Source organism: Rhea pennata, chromosome 3 (assembly GCF_028389875.1).
Source record: "Rhea pennata isolate bPtePen1 chromosome 3, bPtePen1.pri, whole genome shotgun sequence".
NCBI classification, from domain to species: Eukaryota; Metazoa; Chordata; class Aves; order Rheiformes; family Rheidae; genus Rhea; species Rhea pennata.
The window spans coordinates 32,199,663-32,220,375 of record NC_084665.1 but is presented as its reverse complement, the minus strand read 5'-3'; the positions used below and the strand labels follow the sequence as shown (position 1 = coordinate 32,220,375).

At 40.3% G+C, this 20,713-nt stretch overlaps 1 protein-coding gene across 1 annotated transcript in view; it reads left to right on the top strand.

Annotated features, from left to right (window-relative positions):
* Positions 1–20,713, top strand: part of PLB1 (phospholipase B1) — an 88,149-nt gene that overhangs the window by 51,175 nt on the left and 16,261 nt on the right. Inside the window, exons 34-46 of the mRNA XM_062571308.1 lie at positions 1,034–1,077; positions 2,343–2,451; positions 6,374–6,425; positions 6,593–6,673; positions 7,584–7,649; positions 8,006–8,106; positions 10,186–10,267; positions 10,694–10,798; positions 12,544–12,639; positions 13,729–13,800; positions 15,619–15,699; positions 17,664–17,724; positions 18,434–18,492. Coding sequence (XP_062427292.1) covers positions 1,034–1,077; positions 2,343–2,451; positions 6,374–6,425; positions 6,593–6,673; positions 7,584–7,649; positions 8,006–8,106; positions 10,186–10,267; positions 10,694–10,798; positions 12,544–12,639; positions 13,729–13,800; positions 15,619–15,699; positions 17,664–17,724; positions 18,434–18,492 — 1,009 coding nt within the window. The remainder of the gene's footprint in view (positions 1–1,033; positions 1,078–2,342; positions 2,452–6,373; positions 6,426–6,592; positions 6,674–7,583; positions 7,650–8,005; positions 8,107–10,185; positions 10,268–10,693; positions 10,799–12,543; positions 12,640–13,728; positions 13,801–15,618; positions 15,700–17,663; positions 17,725–18,433; positions 18,493–20,713) is intronic.

The window sequence follows — 20,713 nt, the reverse complement described above, 5'->3', positions numbered from 1 at the left end:
TCTCTACCATTAAAAGTTTGTTTTTTTGTTTATTTGTTTTCTCTTCTATGTGTTTTGAGACTTTCAGATGTCAGAAAGTGGAAACAGAGTTGCTTCTCTGACTAGTATTTTTTATGAAGAGTTCTGATTTTGTTAAAAATGTGGTTTTACATGAAGTGTTTTAAGCCAGCCTTTTGGCTTCTCTCTTGCTTTTGTCTTAGGCTGCTCATGACACTTTGTCTTTCTGTGATGAGATGGGGAATTGGAGATCTAACAAACTGGAGAAAAATTGCTGGTTGAACAAATCAGAAATTCTAAATTTTTGTCTTTAGGAGCTCTTCTCAATTTTTTTTTTCTATTCCAGGACTTTTTGTTGGACCAAGGGAAATAATTTCTGTTTAATTATTGGAGAACTTCCACCACATGCAACACAGTCATGAAAGGCTAGATTCCTTTTTTTTTTTTTTTTTTTGTCTCTGTCGTAATACATTACAGCTGAAAATGAAGCAGTTCTGCACTGTCATAATCTCTGCGCATAAATCAGAGTGTCCCAGCGTGTTCCAGCAATTGAAAAACCTGAGAGAACAAACTCCTGTGCAGGAAGCAGGCAGGGAAAGAGGTGTAGGAGCTGCTGCTGCAAATCTCTGTCACTAGAGAGGAGGCTGGCTGCAAGGTGCTGCCTTAGGGCGGCTTCGTGAAGCTGAAATTGGTCTGCAAATGTGTCTTGGAGTCAGCAGTGCTCTAGGGCTAGATCGCTCAGAGATGCAGCCTTCTCAGGTGTTTTTCTGCCATTTTATAATGATTGACTCAAACCCCTGTACAGCTGCAAGAACATATATCCTTCTGACAAGTATTTCTACGGTGGAAACCTCAGCCATTCTCCCAAACAGCACTTCCACTTCCGGCCTTCCACTTAGTGTAATAGATTTTATAGTTTCCAAATTAATCACCCTCACATTTTCCAGACAATGCGATACGTTTTCTCTTTCCTTATTGTCCGTGTCCAGCTGAGAGACGAGTGACTGAGATTTCTTTCTCTCTATTTTTTTTTTAGTATTGGAGGGGATGCCTCTTTAGAGAATGTGACAACTCTACCTAGTAAGTAAATGCTTTCCTAGATCTAACTGGCAAGATTAAAAAGAAGGAAGAGCTAATTTGAGTGCAGAGAGATCATCTTAAATGCCATCAAGATATCTGAGAATAATTCACAAGAACTACCTTTCAAATAAACCATATTCTAAGACTAATGAAAAAACATTTGCTTCATCAGTGATACTGAGAAGAAATTAGAAATTCCTTTCCTTTCTTTTCCCTCTCCCTTTTCAAATTGCTTGGTGAGTGTTAACATGAATTTCTAAATAAGCTTGCTATGTCCATGTCTGTGATGCAATTAGCATTTGCTTTTAATAAATATTCTACCACAGCTTTTTTTTTTTTTTTTTTTTTTTTTTTTTTTTTTTTTTTTCCATGAAGAGATGCTTGCAGAGAGCAAGCATTGTAGATATTACCTGAGGGGAGTAATTTAACTGTCTTTTCACTGACCTACAACTTCTCCTAATTTGGCTTGTTGTAATGTAAAGCTGCTAGAGTTTCTGTTTGGATCAAGTATAGTAATAAACTTCCACCTGGAGAGGGTCAATAAATCAGCCCCCTGTGGTGCTCATTATAATGAGCAGAATGTAAGAAGAATCATCTTAACAAGCAATTAATTGATTCACTAGATGCTATTACATTTTAATAAAGCCTTTTTAATCATTAAAATGTGGTTAATTGAATCTTTGAGGTTAAAGTAGCATTTACAGTTTATAATGTGACTTTGTTTTCATTATCAGCTCAGAATTCTGCTGTCTACCTCCTTTTAGAAATTACTATTAAGATAACAGAGCACAAGGTGGGAGTACTTTCGAACCATGCCTCTGAGATTTTCTTCAAATTTGTCAATAGTGTGGGATGTTGCACAGCCAGGAGGCTGACCCAAAATCTCTAGCTGAAACCTAGCTCTCATAGCTCCTACAGGGCTGGCTTCAGACTTGCCTCAGTCCCCATCAGGTGGCTGCGAGGGCTTTAATTCAGGCTTTATCCACTCTAACAAGTAGGATAACTGCACACAATATAATTCTAAATTCTGCTCATCTTATCCCCCGGAGACAGTGCAGAGCACTGGGTCAGCTTGTGTGCCATCTGAGCTGCTGCCAGCTGGTTGCTCCTCTCACCTCTGCTTGGCAGATGCTAGTTGAATGGAGACTGCAGCAAGTGTACTGTGCTGTCCAAAAACAAAAACATGGCAGTGCTCGTGTGTGTGGGTCCCAGGAGGCAAGGAACAGATAAGGTTATTTCCTTTCATTGCTATCCTTCTCTTTCAGACATCTTTCGAGAGTTCAATGCTAAGATTGTGGGATATTCAGCTGGGACAGGGCATGCGAATGAATCGGGTGCGTTCCTTAACCAGGCCGTCCCTGGAGCAGAGGCTGAGTAAGTGGCTTTTTGTTTTGCCTTTCAGGTGGTGGATGCTTCATCTAATTCCCTTCCAACTGTCTCATGTGCTGTCATAACTTGCTCTGAACAGCAGGCAAAACCAGTCTAGTTGGTGCTGAAAATTGGCTTAGCTGAACTTTCAAATGAAACCAGCAGTCCTGGTTACCCGCCCCACAAGCAAGAAATTGGCAGAAACTGGTGGTGGTGGTTTCTACTCTTTGTCTTTAACATTCATCCATTTATTTACCTATCTCTAAATCTAAGTCTTTGAGAGCAGGGATGTTTTAAGAAAATGAGCATGTAGTGAGTGGGTAAAGAATTACCAGGAGAAAAACTCAATGGAACCTTCTGTAATTCAGGCCTTAGGCATCTGGATAGGCAGAGAGGAGAGGGGCAAGATTGACAGAGAGAAAAAAAAGAAAAAGAAGGAAAAAAAAAAGTAAGTCAGTCTGGAATCTGAAGAAAGGAGAATTGCTGATAGTCGCATTTGGTTTTTGGTGCATTGCAGACCTGGTGCAGTTGCAGGCAGTTCTGCCAATTTATTGGGGCTATGATGTCTTGCATTCAGATGTCATCTGAATTTGTCCCTTTACTTCTAATCTCACCTGGGAGGCTGTATGAGCTGAACTTTGATATAGTTTTATCCTAGAAATTCCTGGCTTCTTATTGAAAGAGTCAGTGCTGTTTAATTAACGAAACAGATGGTTGCTGGGATTCAGTCACAGGTTGGGCAGAGGATCTGGCAGACCATGCGTGGATTTGACGCTGTTAGTCAGGTCTCCCCCTGCTTTTTTTTTGGGGGGGAGGGGGGATTAAAAAAAAATCCTTTATTTCCGAAGAGCTCTTGGCAGTGAAATCCAGAAGCCAAGGGAAATCTTTGAGTTTTCTGCATCTGAGTGATGTCAGTTAAGATTTATGAGGTGTTATTTATGGCTCTCCTGCAGGCCTTGAGTAACTTCTGACTCATGCTCGTATTCTCTAGTAAATGGTTATTTTTCTGGACAGAAATAGTCTGCTAGGTGCCCGAAAGTATCATACGACCTCCCATACCTGACAGCAGGGTTTTCATTTCATAGTGGTGACTGAATTTGTTTCCATCCATATTAGTGAAATACATGCGTGAATTATGGCTCTGATTCAGCCACTCGTGAGAATTCATGAACAGACTGCTGCAGGGAGCATATATCCAGATTAACTTTAACTTTTATTTGTTGCAGGAAAGAATGAAATAGGTGATTGCCTTGCATTTTTCACCAGTTGAAGCCTAAAGAGGCTGTTCAGAGTAGGAGTAGGACTGAAAAAGAGTAATATTTCCTTTTGAGTCAGCAATATGAATACTGTTCATATCAGTGGCAACCAAGGCACTATCATTATTTGGTAGCTATTTTAATGAACTGATGTATGTTAGTTCAAAGAACAACTGTCTTTTTCATTCCTACCATTTAGTCTTTTCCCTTTCCATCCAGCTGGACTGGGTAACCATGAAGAAGTAGAGGTATCTTGATTTCCGCAACCATGTTTTTATTTTGTAAATATTTAGCAATGGGATGAAAATTATTCTTGAAGATTCCTACTGGTCTTCTGTTGTTTCTCTATTTGTTACTTCTCTGTAGAAAGGTGTGCAAGAGTGAAGAAAAGAAGTTCAGTGTCTCAGTGTAAACTGCTACAGTAACATCCCTGAACTTGAGATGCCTTTTTGGGGATTCTTTCCAGTCACTTTGTGGTTCTTGATGTATCTGAGGAGTTAACGTGTCTTCTAGTACAATTATTGAAAACTATCGCAACATAAGGGAGAGAAGAAATGTTTCTCCAGCTTTACATACTTAGCCCAGGAGTGATAATGTAGTCCAGGTTTTATTCTTGATGAGCCTGAAATAAGTACCTGAAGGGAGGGTGTCAAGGGGACAGGGACAAACTCTTTTCAGTTGTCCCATGTGACAGGACAAGAGGCAATGGGCAGAAATTGAACCACAGGAAGTTCCGCCTGAACGTGAGGGGGAATTTCTTCCCTGTGAGAGTGACAGAGCACTGGAACAGGTTGCCCAGAGAGGTTGTGGAGTCTCCTTCTCTGGAGATGTTCAAGGCCTGCCTGGATGCAACCCTGTCTAACATGCTCTAGGTGACTCTGCTTGAGCAGGGAGGTTGGACTAGATGATCTCCAGAGGTCCCTTCTTACCTTACTGATTCTATGATTCTTTTTTTTCTATTATCCAGAGGGCAAAAATACTCCATGGACAAAAGCATCTAATGCTGGTAATTCAAAACTGTTTGAACATACACCAGATGTGGGGATTTATAAAGAGAAATCGATGACTGCCTTGAAGAGATTCTTAGTGAACTTGATAGTGATGTAGGAGCTAAGACCTTATTTGACAAAATATTCTTAAGCTTATCTCCTTTCCTCTCATGCCAAAGTGCTTAAGTACATGCTGGAGTTAAGCGTGTAGCTAAAGCATGTTGCTGAAGCACAATCTCTTTGACAACCCTGATTCCACAAATGAGGTGAAGAATTGAAGGCTCAGAAGAGAGAACAGGTGTCAGGAACTGTGAATATCAGTATGTTTCTGTTGATCAAGATCTACACTTTTTGGAGACCGCAGCTCAGGAGTCGATGATTGTTGATGTTGCTTCATTCTGGATGTTACTGACTGTTGGCTCGGGATGCATCAGCAGCTTAGATTTCACTGCATGTGAAATCTAAGATGTTGCAGGCAGTCTTCTCCATAAGTTTTCCTCTGGATGGATACTGAAATCAGTGCCCTAAGGGGCTTCCACAGTGAGAACAGAAGGGAAATCCTGACAAATTGTGGCCTATGATAGCTTTGGGATATAAATAAGTAGGTTATAACATTGGACAAAGGCAAGAGTGAACAGAACAGATTCATACAGTGTCTATGTCACAAGTAGATGCATGTCAGGGCTCTTTCTGCAGCATATACACTTATATTAGTGTTAGATCAATATTCAATTGGAGGGGAGTGGTGGGAAATATCTCCTGCTCCTACAATTCATACAGTATTGCAAAGGAGAGCTGAGCTCTGGTTGCCATACAAAACAAGTGTCATGCTTATCAGTGTCAGCTGATGTGCTTCCAGAAATGATATACAGTCAGGGAAGTGATTCTAACAAGAACTGGGAGAGTGATGCCGCTCATCCCAAACTACCTGGAATGCCAAAGCTTTCCAACCATATTCTTTATGCATATTTGAGGATCAACATGTCAGAGCAGTGGAACATGATTCAGTCTAGTAACTCAAAATTTATGGCAGTTATGTATGTATGTATGTATGTATATACATGAAAGAGAGAGAGAGCTTACATGACTATAGCAAAACAACAAGGCTATCATCTTGTCTGAGTAATCTTGAAAGTTACTTAGATTTTTTAATAAGTCTAGAAAAGTAGAGTGCACTAAGCTGTTTGTACACAATTGAAAGTTTAAGAATTGACTCTAGGCGCAAGCTATAGAAAGCAGGGAGGTGTGCACAGAGTTGTGTGTGCACAACTTACTCAGGAGGCCAATTAAACATTGGGACATGTAATTCCTTTGTTGTTTTAGTCCACAAGTAATTGGTTAATAGCAGCCCAGTTCTTATCAGACCATCTGCGAACAAACAAGATGCTGTGCAGTGTCTGGCATTTTAGCTGTTTTAGATGCTAAACACTCTAATAAGAACCTAAACTTATGGTTCCAGCCTAATTACTGAACTTGCATGAGATCTGTATCAATCAATTTAACATTTACTTTCCATAAAGTTGTAAACATGTAGCTTGATAACTGTAAAATGGGAATTGTAGTGTCTCCTCACTTGACTCTTCTGATATCTGACAATACATAGAATTTGAAGTGTCTGAAGAGCATATTTTTGACCTCTCCCTAAAGATTTTTCTTTCACTCATTGATTGTCCTTCTTCACAGACAATTACCAGATCAAGCAAGAACTCTCCTGAGACTGATGAAAACTGATCCTGTAAGTTGTGTGGGACTTTAATCTTACAGTATAAAAAGGAACAGGTGTTGCTTCCCATGATAGATCCATCTTCAAAGATACCATGTACATATCAGTCAAAGAAAATTGGGCTCTGTTTTTTTCTTTTTTCTTTTTTTTTCTTTTTTTTTTTTTTTTTTGTCATACAGAGAATTGACTTCAATGCTGACTGGAAGATCATAACGGTGCATATTGGAGGCAATGATCTGTGCAACTATTGCAAAGACCCTGTGAGTAGTAAAAATGGATAACTAAAACAATAGTGGGACTGTGGTGTCAGTGTAGAAAACTTTAAGGGAAATCCATGAATCCTTAGAGCCTTTAAGAGGAATGATAATGAGTTGTGTATGCTGCTGTGTGTTTGGATGGGGGTGCTGCTGACACTGCCCTGATGTAGAAACAGTCACCAGCAGCAAAGCAGGAAGGCTGTGTTCCCTCTACCTAACTAGGGTAAGAACCACTGTCATCTTTACTGGGCTTTTTTATGACTTCGAGCAAAAAGTGGAAGAACCAAAGGGAAGAAAAGCTTCACTCATCTGATATGGTAACTCCTCTGCTGCCAACAATGACTCATTAAACATCCCTCCCCCCCCCCCCCCAAAAAAAAAAAAAAAAAAAAAAAAAAGAATTATACTTCTTTGAACCACCATCAGTCCAACAGCAATGCTTTTCATCACTCCATAACTCAGTGCAGGGAGGTGCTAAGAACAGGTGAGGTATATACTGGGGAAGTTGCTGTGGTGAAGCAGGGTACTGATATCCTTTGAATTTGATGCTTCTTTGGACTGTCTTGCGGGCTGCCTTAAGGAGATCATGGGAGCTGAGCAGGTAGGTGGTGAGGAGAGGCCACCTTCTCCTGCCAGCTCTTACTCTTTCACATACACTAATTTCTGAACTAGTGAGTGCTTTCAGTTCCCCTGCCCCCTTGTGCTTGGGGAATTTCCTGCTTCTGCAGGAGCCTTGATAAATGTCAAAATTAACTGGTAGATTTAAAGTTCCTGGTCTCTAGAAAGGAACAAGAATATTCCACTGAACAAACTGCTGTATCACAGAAAAGGTGCGTTAGTGTGAGTCTGCATCCTCACAACCCAAATGTCTTGTCTCCATTAGCAGTAACCCCTTTTCTTCTCTTTTTACCAGGATCATTACTCAGCTGTAAATTTCACCAGACGAATTCAAGAAACCCTTGATATTCTGCACGAGCAGGCAAGTGCTGTGGAACTGTCCTGGCATTCTAGCTTTTACTGGTATATAACTGTTTGGTGCCAGCTTTGGTCATTCCTTTCATTCTGGTACCAAATATGTTCTATTAACTTCCATAAAAACATTTTCTTTTGTCTTGTCTATCTGAGGGTAGTGAGACACTATCTGAAATGACAGATAGGAGTACTGAACCGTGGGGCTAAGTAAAGATCAACAGCTGAGTTGGCGAAGTTTATTTTTTCCCTCAAAAAGGCAGAAAAGAAAAGGGAAAGGAATGGCTGGAGTTTATGATGAAAAATAAATACATTCAAGGCTGCCTAACCAGTTTCTTCTAAGCTAAGGTCTGACTTTCCTTTCAGGTTCCAAAAGCTCTAGTGAATCTGGTTGAAGTAATGGACCTTCTCCCTCTGAGGCAGTTGTTTGTGGATACTCAAGTTCAGTGCCCCACTTACTTGGCAGAGTAAGGCTTGTTTTATTTCCTTCTGCACCTAAATTTACTGTCTGTGATGGTAAAACACATTCTTGTTCCATTCTTCTTATCATTTAACCTGATGTTCAAAGATAGCATTAGAATCCTTTGGACATCCCATGCAGTGCTGACACCATCCTGCCTGATGGGGTTACCTATCTTATCTTTTACCTAAAAGGCTCCCAAAAATAAGTATTGTTTCTACAGGTATTTCACGCAGCTCTTTATACTAATCTGTGGTTACAGAGTGTAAGCAGCTCCAGACCACTGTTGGTACAGTGGCTCAAGGATGTTCTTGGGTAAAATTTGTGGCTCTGGAGGGTTGAGCTGCTTGTGCTGAATAGTAGATTGGGCTTCTTAGCTGAGATGCAGAAGCACTCCTGATGTTACGGCTGGATCGGATAAGGCACCCTGGGCTATGATTAAGGTAGCAGAAGTTTTAGATGCCTGGGCTATGGTTATACTTGAGTTAGGATAAGGATGGAAGGTGGTGAGACTTCTTAGGTCAGGATCAGAGCAGTTAGAAGAAGCCTATCTAGAGCTTAAATCAGAGGTAGCAGGGCTTGCATGGGATTTAGGGCCGGAGCTGGAGAACAGCTAGCTGCATGAGGATTTCATTTGGGCCTAAGAGGGCTTATCAGGATTAGGGGTAGAACTAGACTCGTTAGAAGTCAGTAATCTAAATTGCATCTCAGATTTTGGAAGTTACAGATCTCACTATGACTCCAAAGGTGTGGGCTAAGGCAGTGCATGAGACTATTTAACATGAGCAAAGCAGTAAAGCGCACTGGCAAAAGAATGAGGATTGGGCCTGGTATGATCAGAAAGGGTAAGGTAACAGGCTTAATCTTTTGCTCAAGGACTGGGGTAACAGTTTTAGACTTGAGGCAGGGTTTTATTAAAGGTAGTTTACCCTTAGGGAACCCAGCAGTCCAAATCAAAGCATGGTTCCATTCCAGGTCAGACTAGGATCACTTTCTTAGGCTGGTTAAGTTAGGATTTGCATAATAGTTCCTTGGACTTTCACTAAGATAGAGGAGGATTTGATTGGTAGGTCAGAATTCCCTTTCCCCCTGAAAGTATTATGGGGCTATTTGACCTTCAAGCATGATCCAACAGTTGAGGCCCCTTCCGTTTTTCTGACCTCACAGAAGAGAGACTAAGTTAGCACTCCACAGACCATTAGTTTTAGGGAAGCTTGGCTCACCTAATAATCTTCATTTAGTGTTTGAATAAACAGAATTATCTGAGTTAGGGCTGCTGTGGTCTTATAGGTCTCAAGGGAACAGAATTTGCCACACTAGGGTAGTTTATAGTGAGCTGGGCTTCTCTTTCTAAGGTTAGATGCCTGTGCCTTAAAGGTTAGGACTTTTAGGCCAAGAAGCCTTCTGTGTGAAGTGTCTAGGTCTAGAACTGTAAGGCTTTCTGTAGTACGTAAGGTAGCCCTCACTGGACTTTGGTTAAAGTTCTTTGTACAGGGTTTCTCAAAGTGGAGTTGAAGTCCGCAAGTATCTAGATTTTCAGGCCTTTTGAGGAAATGGGAAGTATTTGCAGAATAGGCAAGTTTCTCCCGGTTAGAGGCTTTATTGAGATGGGTAATCTGCATTCTTTGCTAACCCTCTAGACAGGGGCACGTTCTGCATCTCAGGAATGTAAAGGGAATTGTTGCCTGGAAAGGCTCAGAGGTAATACAGCCAGTAAATTTCAAAGATCTATTTTCTAATTCCAGAGGGAATGACATGCACCTCTGTCAGGCTGCAGGGTCTTTGGATGCCTGGATACAACGAATGGGACGTAAATTGGCTCAGCAGAGCAATCATCACCTCAGTATGCCTGGGGGTGGAACTAAACCGATATTAGATTAGCATCACTCATATGAGGCAGAAAATAAGACTAAGGCTTGAAATGTTGAAAGACAACAAAGACCATTGAGCACTTTTAAAGAAACACTGGAGTATAGATTTCCTTGTTACTCCCATGTTATAGGGCTTTGGGTGGCAAAGGGCGACTTCTGCATTCTCAGGTTTTAACTGTCTCCATTTCTGTTTACTCCTCTAACCTCTCCCCCAGTTACCTGTGTAGTTGTGTTCTCCAAGGAGAAGAAAACTCTCAAAATGTTACAATGGTGAGAGAAGCTACCAGAGCTTACCAGGTGTGTTCATCAACAGTGGTGCAGTTGCTTTGCTTTCAGCTGAAGTGAGCTCTTGAACCCAGCAACATGTTTGTTGCAAATCATAGCAATATTTTACCCAAATGGGCCCTGTGAGCAATCCAGGAGGTAATTTGATGTTATCCAAAATACCATATGACAGCAGCAAAGCTGTTCAGCAAAATTCTTTTCCCTAGTACAGATAGATAGGTGGGTTTTTAGTTACCAAAATCTAGTCCCCCCAAAAAACAGTTGCAATAGTGTGTTCAAGCCTTCCCAGCCACTTTGCAAAGGCTCACCTTTTTGCCAGTGTCCCTGGGTATTTCAGTTAAAAAGCAAAAGCTTCCCACTGATGCTTGCATTCTCAAAGAAAAACGATTGATGGGGAAATGTTGATGGGTTATCACTAATCATTTTTGTTTCTTGCAGCTTGGTATTCAGAAACTAGTGGAGTCTGGCAGATATGACACCCATGAAAATTTCACAGTGGTGGTCCAATTTTTCCTCCAAAATCTCGGGATTCCTCTTCATCAGGTATGGGCTGAAGACACTTGCCTCTGTGCAAAGGACTAAGTGCAAGTATCTAGCCTTTAAAGTCAATATGCAAAATAGTTTCAGCTTGTCATATTTTATTCCTTTTTTATTAAAATAAATTGTTGATTTTTTGATATACCAGATTATTAGATGACTTTGTATGCTTATCAGTTCTTTGTTTTACATATTGTGCTGTCAGTACGAGTTACTGCATTGAAAAATTCATCCAAACTTGAATTAAGATGTTGTTCTCTGTCTATTTTCAAGGATATGTACATATTTTTTTTTCTGAAAATACAATATGGTTAATGAAGACAAAGATATTAAGTTAAAGCTCTTAAAGCAACATAGGTGCTCACCGGAGACTACAACATCATCTCCTTTTCTTGTCCCCTACCTATTTGTCTGTGCCTGTACAGAAAGAGAAATTTCCACAAGATCTAATGGAGGTGGTAGTTTTATGCAGTGAGCCCTTTCCTCTGTCTGTGGCAACTAGAATGTATTTTGGTTCCTTGCATGGCAAGTCCCAGCAAACTATAAATCTAGGAAGTGACCCAAACCTTCACCGAAACCGAAACCCTGTGTGCTGATTGTCACACGTCTGCAGTTCCTGGCTTCAGATGGGACTAGTAGCAGATGGGTCTCTGGATCTGGACCACCTCTGGATCAAGGTGATCCTGGAAATAGCTCATGACAAGTTTGAAAAGTTCAGATGCTAGACTAAACTCTTAAATTTCAAAACTGGCTGAGTACTTAACAGAGAAAGAGGGTTTACTGTTAATTTTTGTGATAATTCATTACCATGTGTTTTGATACCAAGGAAAAGAGCACAGAAACAAGAATAGGAGGAGAAAAATATCTCTGAACTCTTTAATCTCACAATCATTCTTTCAGACTTTAAGAAAGGGTTGTGAGGTTTTTTTAAAATACCTTGCATAAAATTCAGATATTCCTGAACAGAAAATAACTTGGCAGAAGATCAACTATGGATCCAAATTTTGGCAGTAGACCTCTAACAAGCTAGCCCAAACATACGGGATCAAAACCTGCTCAAGCTTTGAGGAAGGAATGCTCCAAAAAAAATGTAGTTTGTCATCTCTAATCTAGGCTTTCTCATCTCAGTAGACTTGCATAAAAGCTAAGATATTTAAATTTCCACAGTTTCCTTCAGATGTTCCAGTGTGTGTAAAGTACATCTGTACTCAAAAGAACGCTGTGTTGGTGTGTTCAGTCATTTTGGCTGTCTTCACTCAAAAGTATTTTATTTGCTTTTTACTTCTTTCAAACTTGCAGAACTGACACAGCTGTGAGAAATGGGATGATTCTGTTCCTTCTGGTGCATCATCAGTAATATGCTTGTCACTATGCAAAAGCACTGCACAGCATAGTGTTGCCTATGGAGCAGCACTGATGATGTGTCAAGGAGAAGAACCTATCCTTATTGGAGAACCTTGAGAGAGACTAACCACCAAGCCCCAAATCCTGTTTTTTTCTATTTCTGTGTGGATCTGCACTTCAAAGAACCTGAGCTTCTAGGCACAGAAAGGTTAAACATTTCTAACAGCTAGTGGGCCTGCTGCAGCGTACTTTGTATCACCAGATAATCAAGAGACTTTCTGCACTGGAGCATCAAATGCACATAGCACGCAGCTTCTGTTAGCAGCTCTGCTTTGACCTCAGCAGCCCAGAGTTGGAGATCTGTGGGTTCTTCCGCACTCAGGTGTCCTTTGTGTTTTCATTTTCAGGATGGGCATCCAGATGTCTCCTACTTTGCACCTGACTGTTTCCATCCAAGTCAGAAAGGTCATTCTCAGCTTGCCAGGGCTCTCTGGAACGCTATGGTAAGGTGATGTGCACAGCATGTAATAGAGTATTTAGCTAGAACTGGCTACCACTACAATCACCTATGTAATTATTTATGTAATCAGGCCTTGCAGTGAAGGCCTGGATAATGCTGGAGCTTGCTGATCAGTTCCCAGTGCTTATTTTTTTAGTTTACTAGTCAGATGCCTTCAAATTCAGAACTGCTTTCAACCTAGAAGCTCTTGCTTCTGAAAGTTTGTGTGAGGAGTGGTGGTATATCACCTGAATCTTTAGGGATTTGAGCTGAATAACTTCCAGTTTATTTCACCAGTTGTCGCTAAAGGTAGGATAATATTTGGTAAGGATGGACTTATTTGGGGGAACCACCAAAAAAGAATCCTAACTGCATACACCAGATTAAAATGGATTGCCTGAATTATTTCAAAATCTTGTGAGTAGATTTCCCCATTAGGAATTAGTGACTGTAATTCACTACCTTTGAACATGAATAAAGCTCAATAAAAATGAGTTGTTAAGTTAGAGGTTGCTTAAGCAAACCCATTTTCTCAGAATTGCAGTGCAGTAGGAGTGTGCTTGCAGTCAGAGATGTTATCTCAGATCCTGGATGGTAACTTTTATATGTTTGAGTGTCTTGTTTTAACAGCTAACATGATTGCCTGCGATCAAGTAGAACCTCTAAATAAACTTGTTTTAATCTTCTGCATATAGAAAACCTTTTGTTGGAGATGGCATCATGCAGCTTAGCTATAAAAATTGAGACACACAGTATCTTTTGTGCAGGAGAAGATAGTTTATGACCTTGTATTCTGGCATAATTCCAAAGGAATTGCATGTGCTTGCCAAAATCCTTCTGGAGTTTAAACTGATGCGGTGTAGTTTTCCACTTCCCATTTTAAACTGCTTTCTAGAGTTGCTGTTTTATTATACAGTTGTCATGTTCTTTCTGAGAAGCAGATGTATTTCAGTCTTGAGTAAATCAAGATCTGTAAATATGGGCAGCTTTATGTAAATTTGAAAGGTGTATTTAGATACTTTTGGATTAGAATTCTTACACAAATGTAAAATGAGAAGGCACAGATACAAAATAATTTTTTTCCCCTTTCTAGTTCCAACCTGTAGACCAGAAAGCTGACTCCTTTGACTTCACGGCTAACGTTACCCTCAGCTGTCCAACTCAGGTAAATATCCCCACACTGTGGAAGCCAGGTATCAGCTGCCTGTGGTTGTGCTTGCTGCAGAGAGCAGGGATTGGGTGTCTGGAACAAGTCTGTTGAAAAAAAATTCCCACTCTGCTTAACTCTGTGTGAGCAGGTGCTCTGGTTCACCTGGTCTTTGACTGTGCAGATAATACTGATTGATAGCATGCTGATTTGTGTGTTTTCAGTCGTAGCAGACGTTTTGTTTTGCTACGTGTGTTAGTCCTGAGGCAAATAATGGAATATTCTGAGTGATCTTTCTGATTAGAATGAATGGGGCACCACAGCAGCCCTGAAAATCCCAGCATTTGTTCTATCTTGAATTAGTGGTAGGGGGAGTTTCCTATCCTCATCTGTAACTGAGATGCTTTAGACTCTCTGGAAACTGCTTCTACATTTATAAATCAAAACTGCTGAATTGGCAGGATAGTCGATAGATATCAGCATGTGAAAATGACCATGGCAGATGATGGTAATTGAATCCTTTTCTTCAGTGAAGATCCCAAAGAACTGAACAGACTAGGGCATAGAGCTGTACTCTCAGATCTGAAGACAGTCTCTCAGGTTGTACAAGGGGGTTTTGTCCGTATGTCCATTGTATGGGAAAAGGGAGATCTGATGAGTTATTAATCAGCATGTTTCAGAAGTTCTCAGATTTACTTAAATTAATCCTACTTTATTTCATGCCCTCCCCCCCCCCCCCGGGAGCTTTAATTTAGCAAATTTTTCGGAGCCAAATAATGTGGATTTTTATATTTCTTTCCTTTCACCCAATTCCATTCAAAGATGCCAGTGCTGCTGAGAAATAGCCACAAAGTTTTATATCGCTTGCAAAGAATATATAGCCATTATTTTCAGAAACGGTAAGCCTGCACTACTTCAAAAAACTCATCGATAGTAATCACAGTAGCTTTCCCTACTCGGAAGGCTCTGAGGTAAAGCCTATAAAATAAAGGTATAAAGCAACAGAATAGGCTGCTTCCAGGGAATTCTATCTTATCTGTTACTAAAAGGAGTACTAAATGATTTCAGATTCTGACACCCACAAATTCCGTCCATTGTTCCGTAGTTTCTCACAATTTTAATTTCATACATGAGGTGTTTGTGTCCATGGAAATACAGAATGTGCCAGAGTGTAAGGGTCCATAGGGCCAAGAAAAAATATTTGTATTGAGACAACTTAAAGTAGGATAAAAGCCTATAAATAAAGGGTCAGAGGTACTTCCAATCAATTAAATATAATTTCTGATCCTAGTATTTTGTAATACCTCCTCATGCAACCGGAGTTGCTCATATCTGAGATCAGTGGGCATCCTAGTGAAGACTTTCAGCCCATAAAATGTACATATCTCTATGAACTAATGTTGCAAGAGTAGGGGACAGAAATAACCACGCAATTTGTACAGCCTCTCTTCAGGGGAAAGGTGAGCCATGCAGAATTTAGTATTCCTTTCTCCTCTTCTGACACCCGCAGATCCACCCAGGTTTCTCCAGCCTTTGCATCAGGGTGCCTTTTGGAAGGACTAGACATCTAATCAAGTCTAAGTAATCTGTGGAAGAGTTAAGAGGATCTGAATGTCTGGCATGTGTCATTTTTACTGTAATGTACTAAACAAAAATCTCACTTCTGAATTTTAAGGTTTCAAAATCTAGACACCTATTTTGCAGCTTAGATATTACTAATTATGCTCTCTTTTCTTTTTGGTGACGTCCTATCTTGATGTCATTTGGTTTGGCTGTGCCATGTATTCATTACCTAATTAGTAACAACTAATTCTTACTTTTTTTTTCTTCTTTCAGCAAAACATACCCTTCCTGGGAACTTACAGGAATAGCAACTACACATACTCAGCTGTGGATCCCACTAACAGACCAATTGAGGTAATAGTTGCATCTTTCACTTGGTATTATAGAAACTGTGCAAAACTGTCCCTGTGTTCGCACGTCTCCCTGAGTTTATAAATGAGATAACTTATTACCAGTTTTCAGATACAAAAGTCACTCCTACATTGCATTTCTTCCTGTCAAACTCTTCTTTTTCCTAAAAGCCGTATAAAATCATTTGTATCAATCAGTGCAAAACTGTACTCAACAGTAAGTCATCTGGGACACATCACTATATCAAAAGCTAAGCTGCTCATAAAAAAGGGAAGAGGATTTAGGGCCATGAGCCCCCAAACGATCTGGGGAACTTCATGTCCTACTTTCATGCAATCAAGTAAGCTTAACCTGTAGAGGGCAGTCACTGGTATGTGTTGGACAGGTTTCCAGAAGCAAAGGAAGCGGTAGGGGTTCACTGGCAGGGATCCATCCTTGCAGGGAGGCTTTCACTTTCCATCATTAGGAGGAACTGGCACAGGGGAGACAAAAACAAACTGCAGAAACACACTTTACATAGGACTTGAAGAAAAGGGCTTCAACTTACTCATAATAAATGGCTGTAGGCATGCAGAATTCCTGCAAACGAATTTAGGGTGTTTTGGTGTTAAAAGTAGCTGGAGATGGCTGTCAAAACAGTCTGGGCTAGCTGGGCACACTGAGGGTCTTTAGTGCCTAGCAAAATTGTGAAATCCTTTCTGTGCCTTGAGGGTTACGAAGAACAACAGGTAATATTCTTTCAGCAAGCCGCAGTCTGCAGTGTTCAAGTGGGATTTTTATCTGTAGGCAGGAGTTGCACTTTTAAAAACTCTTACTGTTGAGATTCTGTGAAAATGATAAAGGAGAGACACAGTAGACAGTAAAGTTTCCTTTCTCATCTAAAAATAAGCGCAGCTTTCCATTCTAGGCTCTCGAAGCAGCTTTTAGCTAAATGGCTGATTGTACAGCCTCTTACATTGTGTTATATATGAGAACCTTTTTGACTTTATTTTATTATTTCTTTTAATGCTAACCTCATGAGACTCTCACACTTCCTGAAGACCATTGGTCTGCGTAGCTTTTGTCTGAATGATCAAATCGTGCAATAGAATAATTCAGGTTGGAAAGAACCTCAGGAGATCCCTGTTCCAACTTCTGGCTCAAAGCAGGGTGGGCAGATATCTCTGCTCTTACAGGGGACTGCCCATTGCAAGAATTACAGTTTTTGCCCCGCTACATTTTCAGCTAATATTGTTGCTGTCATTATGAAAGAGCATAGGTAGTACATTCATCAGCTGCCACTGTGAGCAACCAGGATGTTTCTGCAGCATTTGATTGACTCAGCTTCATCATTGTGGAGTAAACATAATGGTTATGAGATCATAGGCAAATATATAGTAAAATGTAATTACTGAAGCTGATTAGAGGCTGACAGCTCTGTTTATCTGAAACTTCTGAGGCTTCAAATTTTTTTAATTTTTATGTTAAGTGAAAGCCAGGTATTTTTGAAATTTTCCAAGAAGAGATTTCTGACAAGATATGTGGAAAATAATAATAATATTGTTTAACATAGCTTTGCAGGGTTTCTTGTTGTTGTTGTTGTTACTTGTTTTTAAATCTGAGGTCTCTTCAGATCAAAGCAGGACTTCAAAGCTGGAGCCCCCACCTCCTAGGTCAAGAACATAATCTCCAGGCAGTGAAGAGATTAAAAATTATCCTCTTTATAAAACTTAGTCAGAGGTGATATATCTAGGTGAAATGTTTAACTTTAGAAAATGGTATGTTTCAGCTAGAAAATTTCACCAAAGACAATTAATGTTTGCACAGCATTCCGCAAAGAAAAGGGAAGGACTGCTGAGCTACGTAGCACCAAACTGGCACATACATCTTGGTTTTTGTTTTGCTCTTAGTTGTACAATTCAACTACATAAATATTCCATATAATCTTTTAACAATAAAGTGACCAGGCTTCTTGTTTGTCACTTCAGAATTGGGGCAGTGACCTGCAGTGTTCTGAACAGACTTTCTCCAGATCTGTCCCGACATCAGGTGAGAAAGAACTTGTAAGCTGAAATCACAAATAGGAAAGATTTCTCCTTTTAATTTTAAAACCAGTAACATCTTGAAACCACAAATCCTACATGGAAAGGAAACAATAAAGGCTGATGTGTTTAGCAGCATAGCATGAAAGTCTGTCTGGCTGTACACAGCAAATTCTGCAGCCCGGCAGATGTGTTCTCTGTGGATACATGTGACCGTCAGCAATATGATTAAAATCTCCTAGGAAAATTAGTGGCTCAGCAAGTTTGACCTACCTGGCGAACCCGCTGTGGTAAGTGGCGCAGCAGGTGTGCTGTGCATAATTGGAAGGCTCTGCAAGAGTATAGCTAATGGGAAGTATTGATCTATGGTCCAAACCTTAAAACCAATTAAAAGAGAATGAATGTATGCATCTCTAAATGTATCTAATCTGTTTTCATTTCTTCCTAAGGTGACATGTGGAAAGCTGTTTTAAGGTCCATTTATTTTCTTGTTAGTTGAGGATATTATTGCAAGCAAATTGCAGGAGTTTATGCCTGTCTGCTATGGATATGCCATAGTTTATGCCTTCTATAGATAATCTTTTTGAGGCTTATTCTCCCTAAAAGTCTGTAAAAGTATCATCAGGTTGGAACTGAAGATTTGGATCTTTATTTTGATGAGCAGCATTTTGTCAGTCATCACTAATTCTGCCTTTTTTTTCCCTGCTCTGTTTTAGTACATGAGCTGCGGCCTGTTGACATCAAAGTCATAGGAGCACTGGGAGATTCCCTGACTGTGAGTATTGCTGTATTCCTCCGTTTAAAATGAGAGGAAAAAAAAAAGTCATTCTCCACCTGTTGTCATGTCAGGTATCATAGCATGCAAATTGTTTTGACTTGGCAATGCAGAACTCATCCACCTGTGTCCCTTTGCAAAAGAAATAGCTAGCCTGAAGGGATTGAGTGATGCTGGCAGTTGTGTAATCCAGTAATGAATAACTCAGGCCAAAGCAGAAATAGGATCACATTCTGTATTGCACAGAGGTTTGTTTCATGTGTCTTTGAAAAGAAGAGTGTCCATCTTGAAGGAATAGTCAAACAATTGGCAAATTTCATGCAATGAGAAATGTTGATGAGGATTCCTGTGGAAAAAAACGATTGCAGAATGGAGTGTTCCTCATTTAAGATAATTCTGACATTCAGTATTTCAGAATTTTGCTTTCAAATGTTGCTTCCTGGGTTAGGCAGCTTCCAATTAAAACTCTGATATATTTTATGTGCCAAGGAAATGTGAATCAAAATGAAAAAGGACAGACACAGAAAAGAAAGGCAATGAAAAAGAATAGCAGGGAGTACTACAGATCTACACTGAAGTTCTTTGAGGAAAAAGTTTCAGAATTACACAGCAGTACCGAATTGTTCTGGCATGGGATGAAAGCAAATATTGGTGTCAACAGTTCTGATGAGCTGTAACTCCTGAGCAAAACCAATGCTTGTTCTAGCAGCTTCAGCTCCTGTAGAGTTCAGAGGGAATTGAAGGGACTGAAGCCCTCAAATGATCAGGCTTATCTACAGGCAGGTGTGCATGTCTCCCCCTCCTCATCAGCTCTGATAACTGATTTTATGTGACCTGAAATAATCCTGGCTTTGCCCCCTACTGAGCTTTGAGCTTTTCTTAGAAGACCTCGGTAATGACCCTGTAAGCCTCCCTCCTATCAATTGCCACAACTCTTAAAATTAATTGCTCGACTTCCTCCTGCCAGTGCACACGTCTTTTCTACATTTTTACTCTCTTGGCACATGAAACACCTGAGAGCGCCAGAGTCATCAGGACCAAGCCGATACCTGAGGTCTTTGTCTCAACACCTGAGTTGAGACCGCTCTGAGTGACACACGGCTGCAGTTTTTCATGCTGTTCTTGCCAGTTGCATCTGGCACTTGCCACAGCAATGTGACTGGGATTTTTGTTAAGGGATGTAGTGGTACTGATGGGGCAGAAATTAACAGGTCCCACAAGAGCCCTAAATGCAGTCAGTGTTTATGGCTGAATTTGGACTGTGGCTTTTGAAGAGTAAAAAATGAGGTGAAACCACTAATAAACTATAAAGCTCCAGAAGAACTCATTTTTGTGATGACTGTCCTGAATGCATGTCAGAGTGCTGACCTTGCTAGAGGTTTAAAAAAAGAAAAATTCCTATTTCTTTCCTGTGAGCCTTTGAGTTACTCAGATCCATCACCTCTGTCTTTTGTTCTGATGGCTTTTCTTTATTAAAAGAAAAGATATTTAAGTTCACACTGCAGGAAGACTACTCTCAGTCTATATGAAGTTGGAGATTAATGAAACGTTGAACAATTCAGTCATGCCACTGGCTGGAATGCATCTGTTTTTGACTTCTCAGCACCAGTTCACAGTGAAAACAATAGATTTGCCGACACGCTTATCAGTATGGGCCAAAAAAAAAAAAAAATTGCTGCCTATACTTTGTCAAGTTGGTGTGTTAGACTAGCAGACTGGGTCCAGCAGAGAAAAGTGGACTTTAAACCAAAGATTTGTTTTTGCGGAAGATTGAAAACCAGCTCCTCTACTGATTTATTTACAGCTAAAAGGCTGGGAATTTTTCATCATTTCCCCTCCCTCCTTCCCCAGCTTTGTCTCAGAAATGCCAGAATGAAGCATTTTCCATCATAAAAATTCAAAAAAGAACAAAGTTGTTGATATTAATGTGAGTCCCTGTGGGTTGCTGAAGTAACTTTATTAGCATAGTAATTCCAAAGCCATAATTTCTTGATCTTATAGTCTGAAGCTCTGTGGCTGGACCGCATCTTTTCTCATACCCCATGATCTATTATCTAGATGAGCTGCTCTTTCATGTGAGAAGTCCGTGAATTTGAACCAGAGGATACGTAGGGTTGCTTAGGGGCCTAGTGTGTTGGTGAATCAGGGTATGGAGCACGTGAGCCCCAAAGGAATATTTGAAAAGCTTCACTGGATGCAGGGTAATGTTAACAAAATGCTT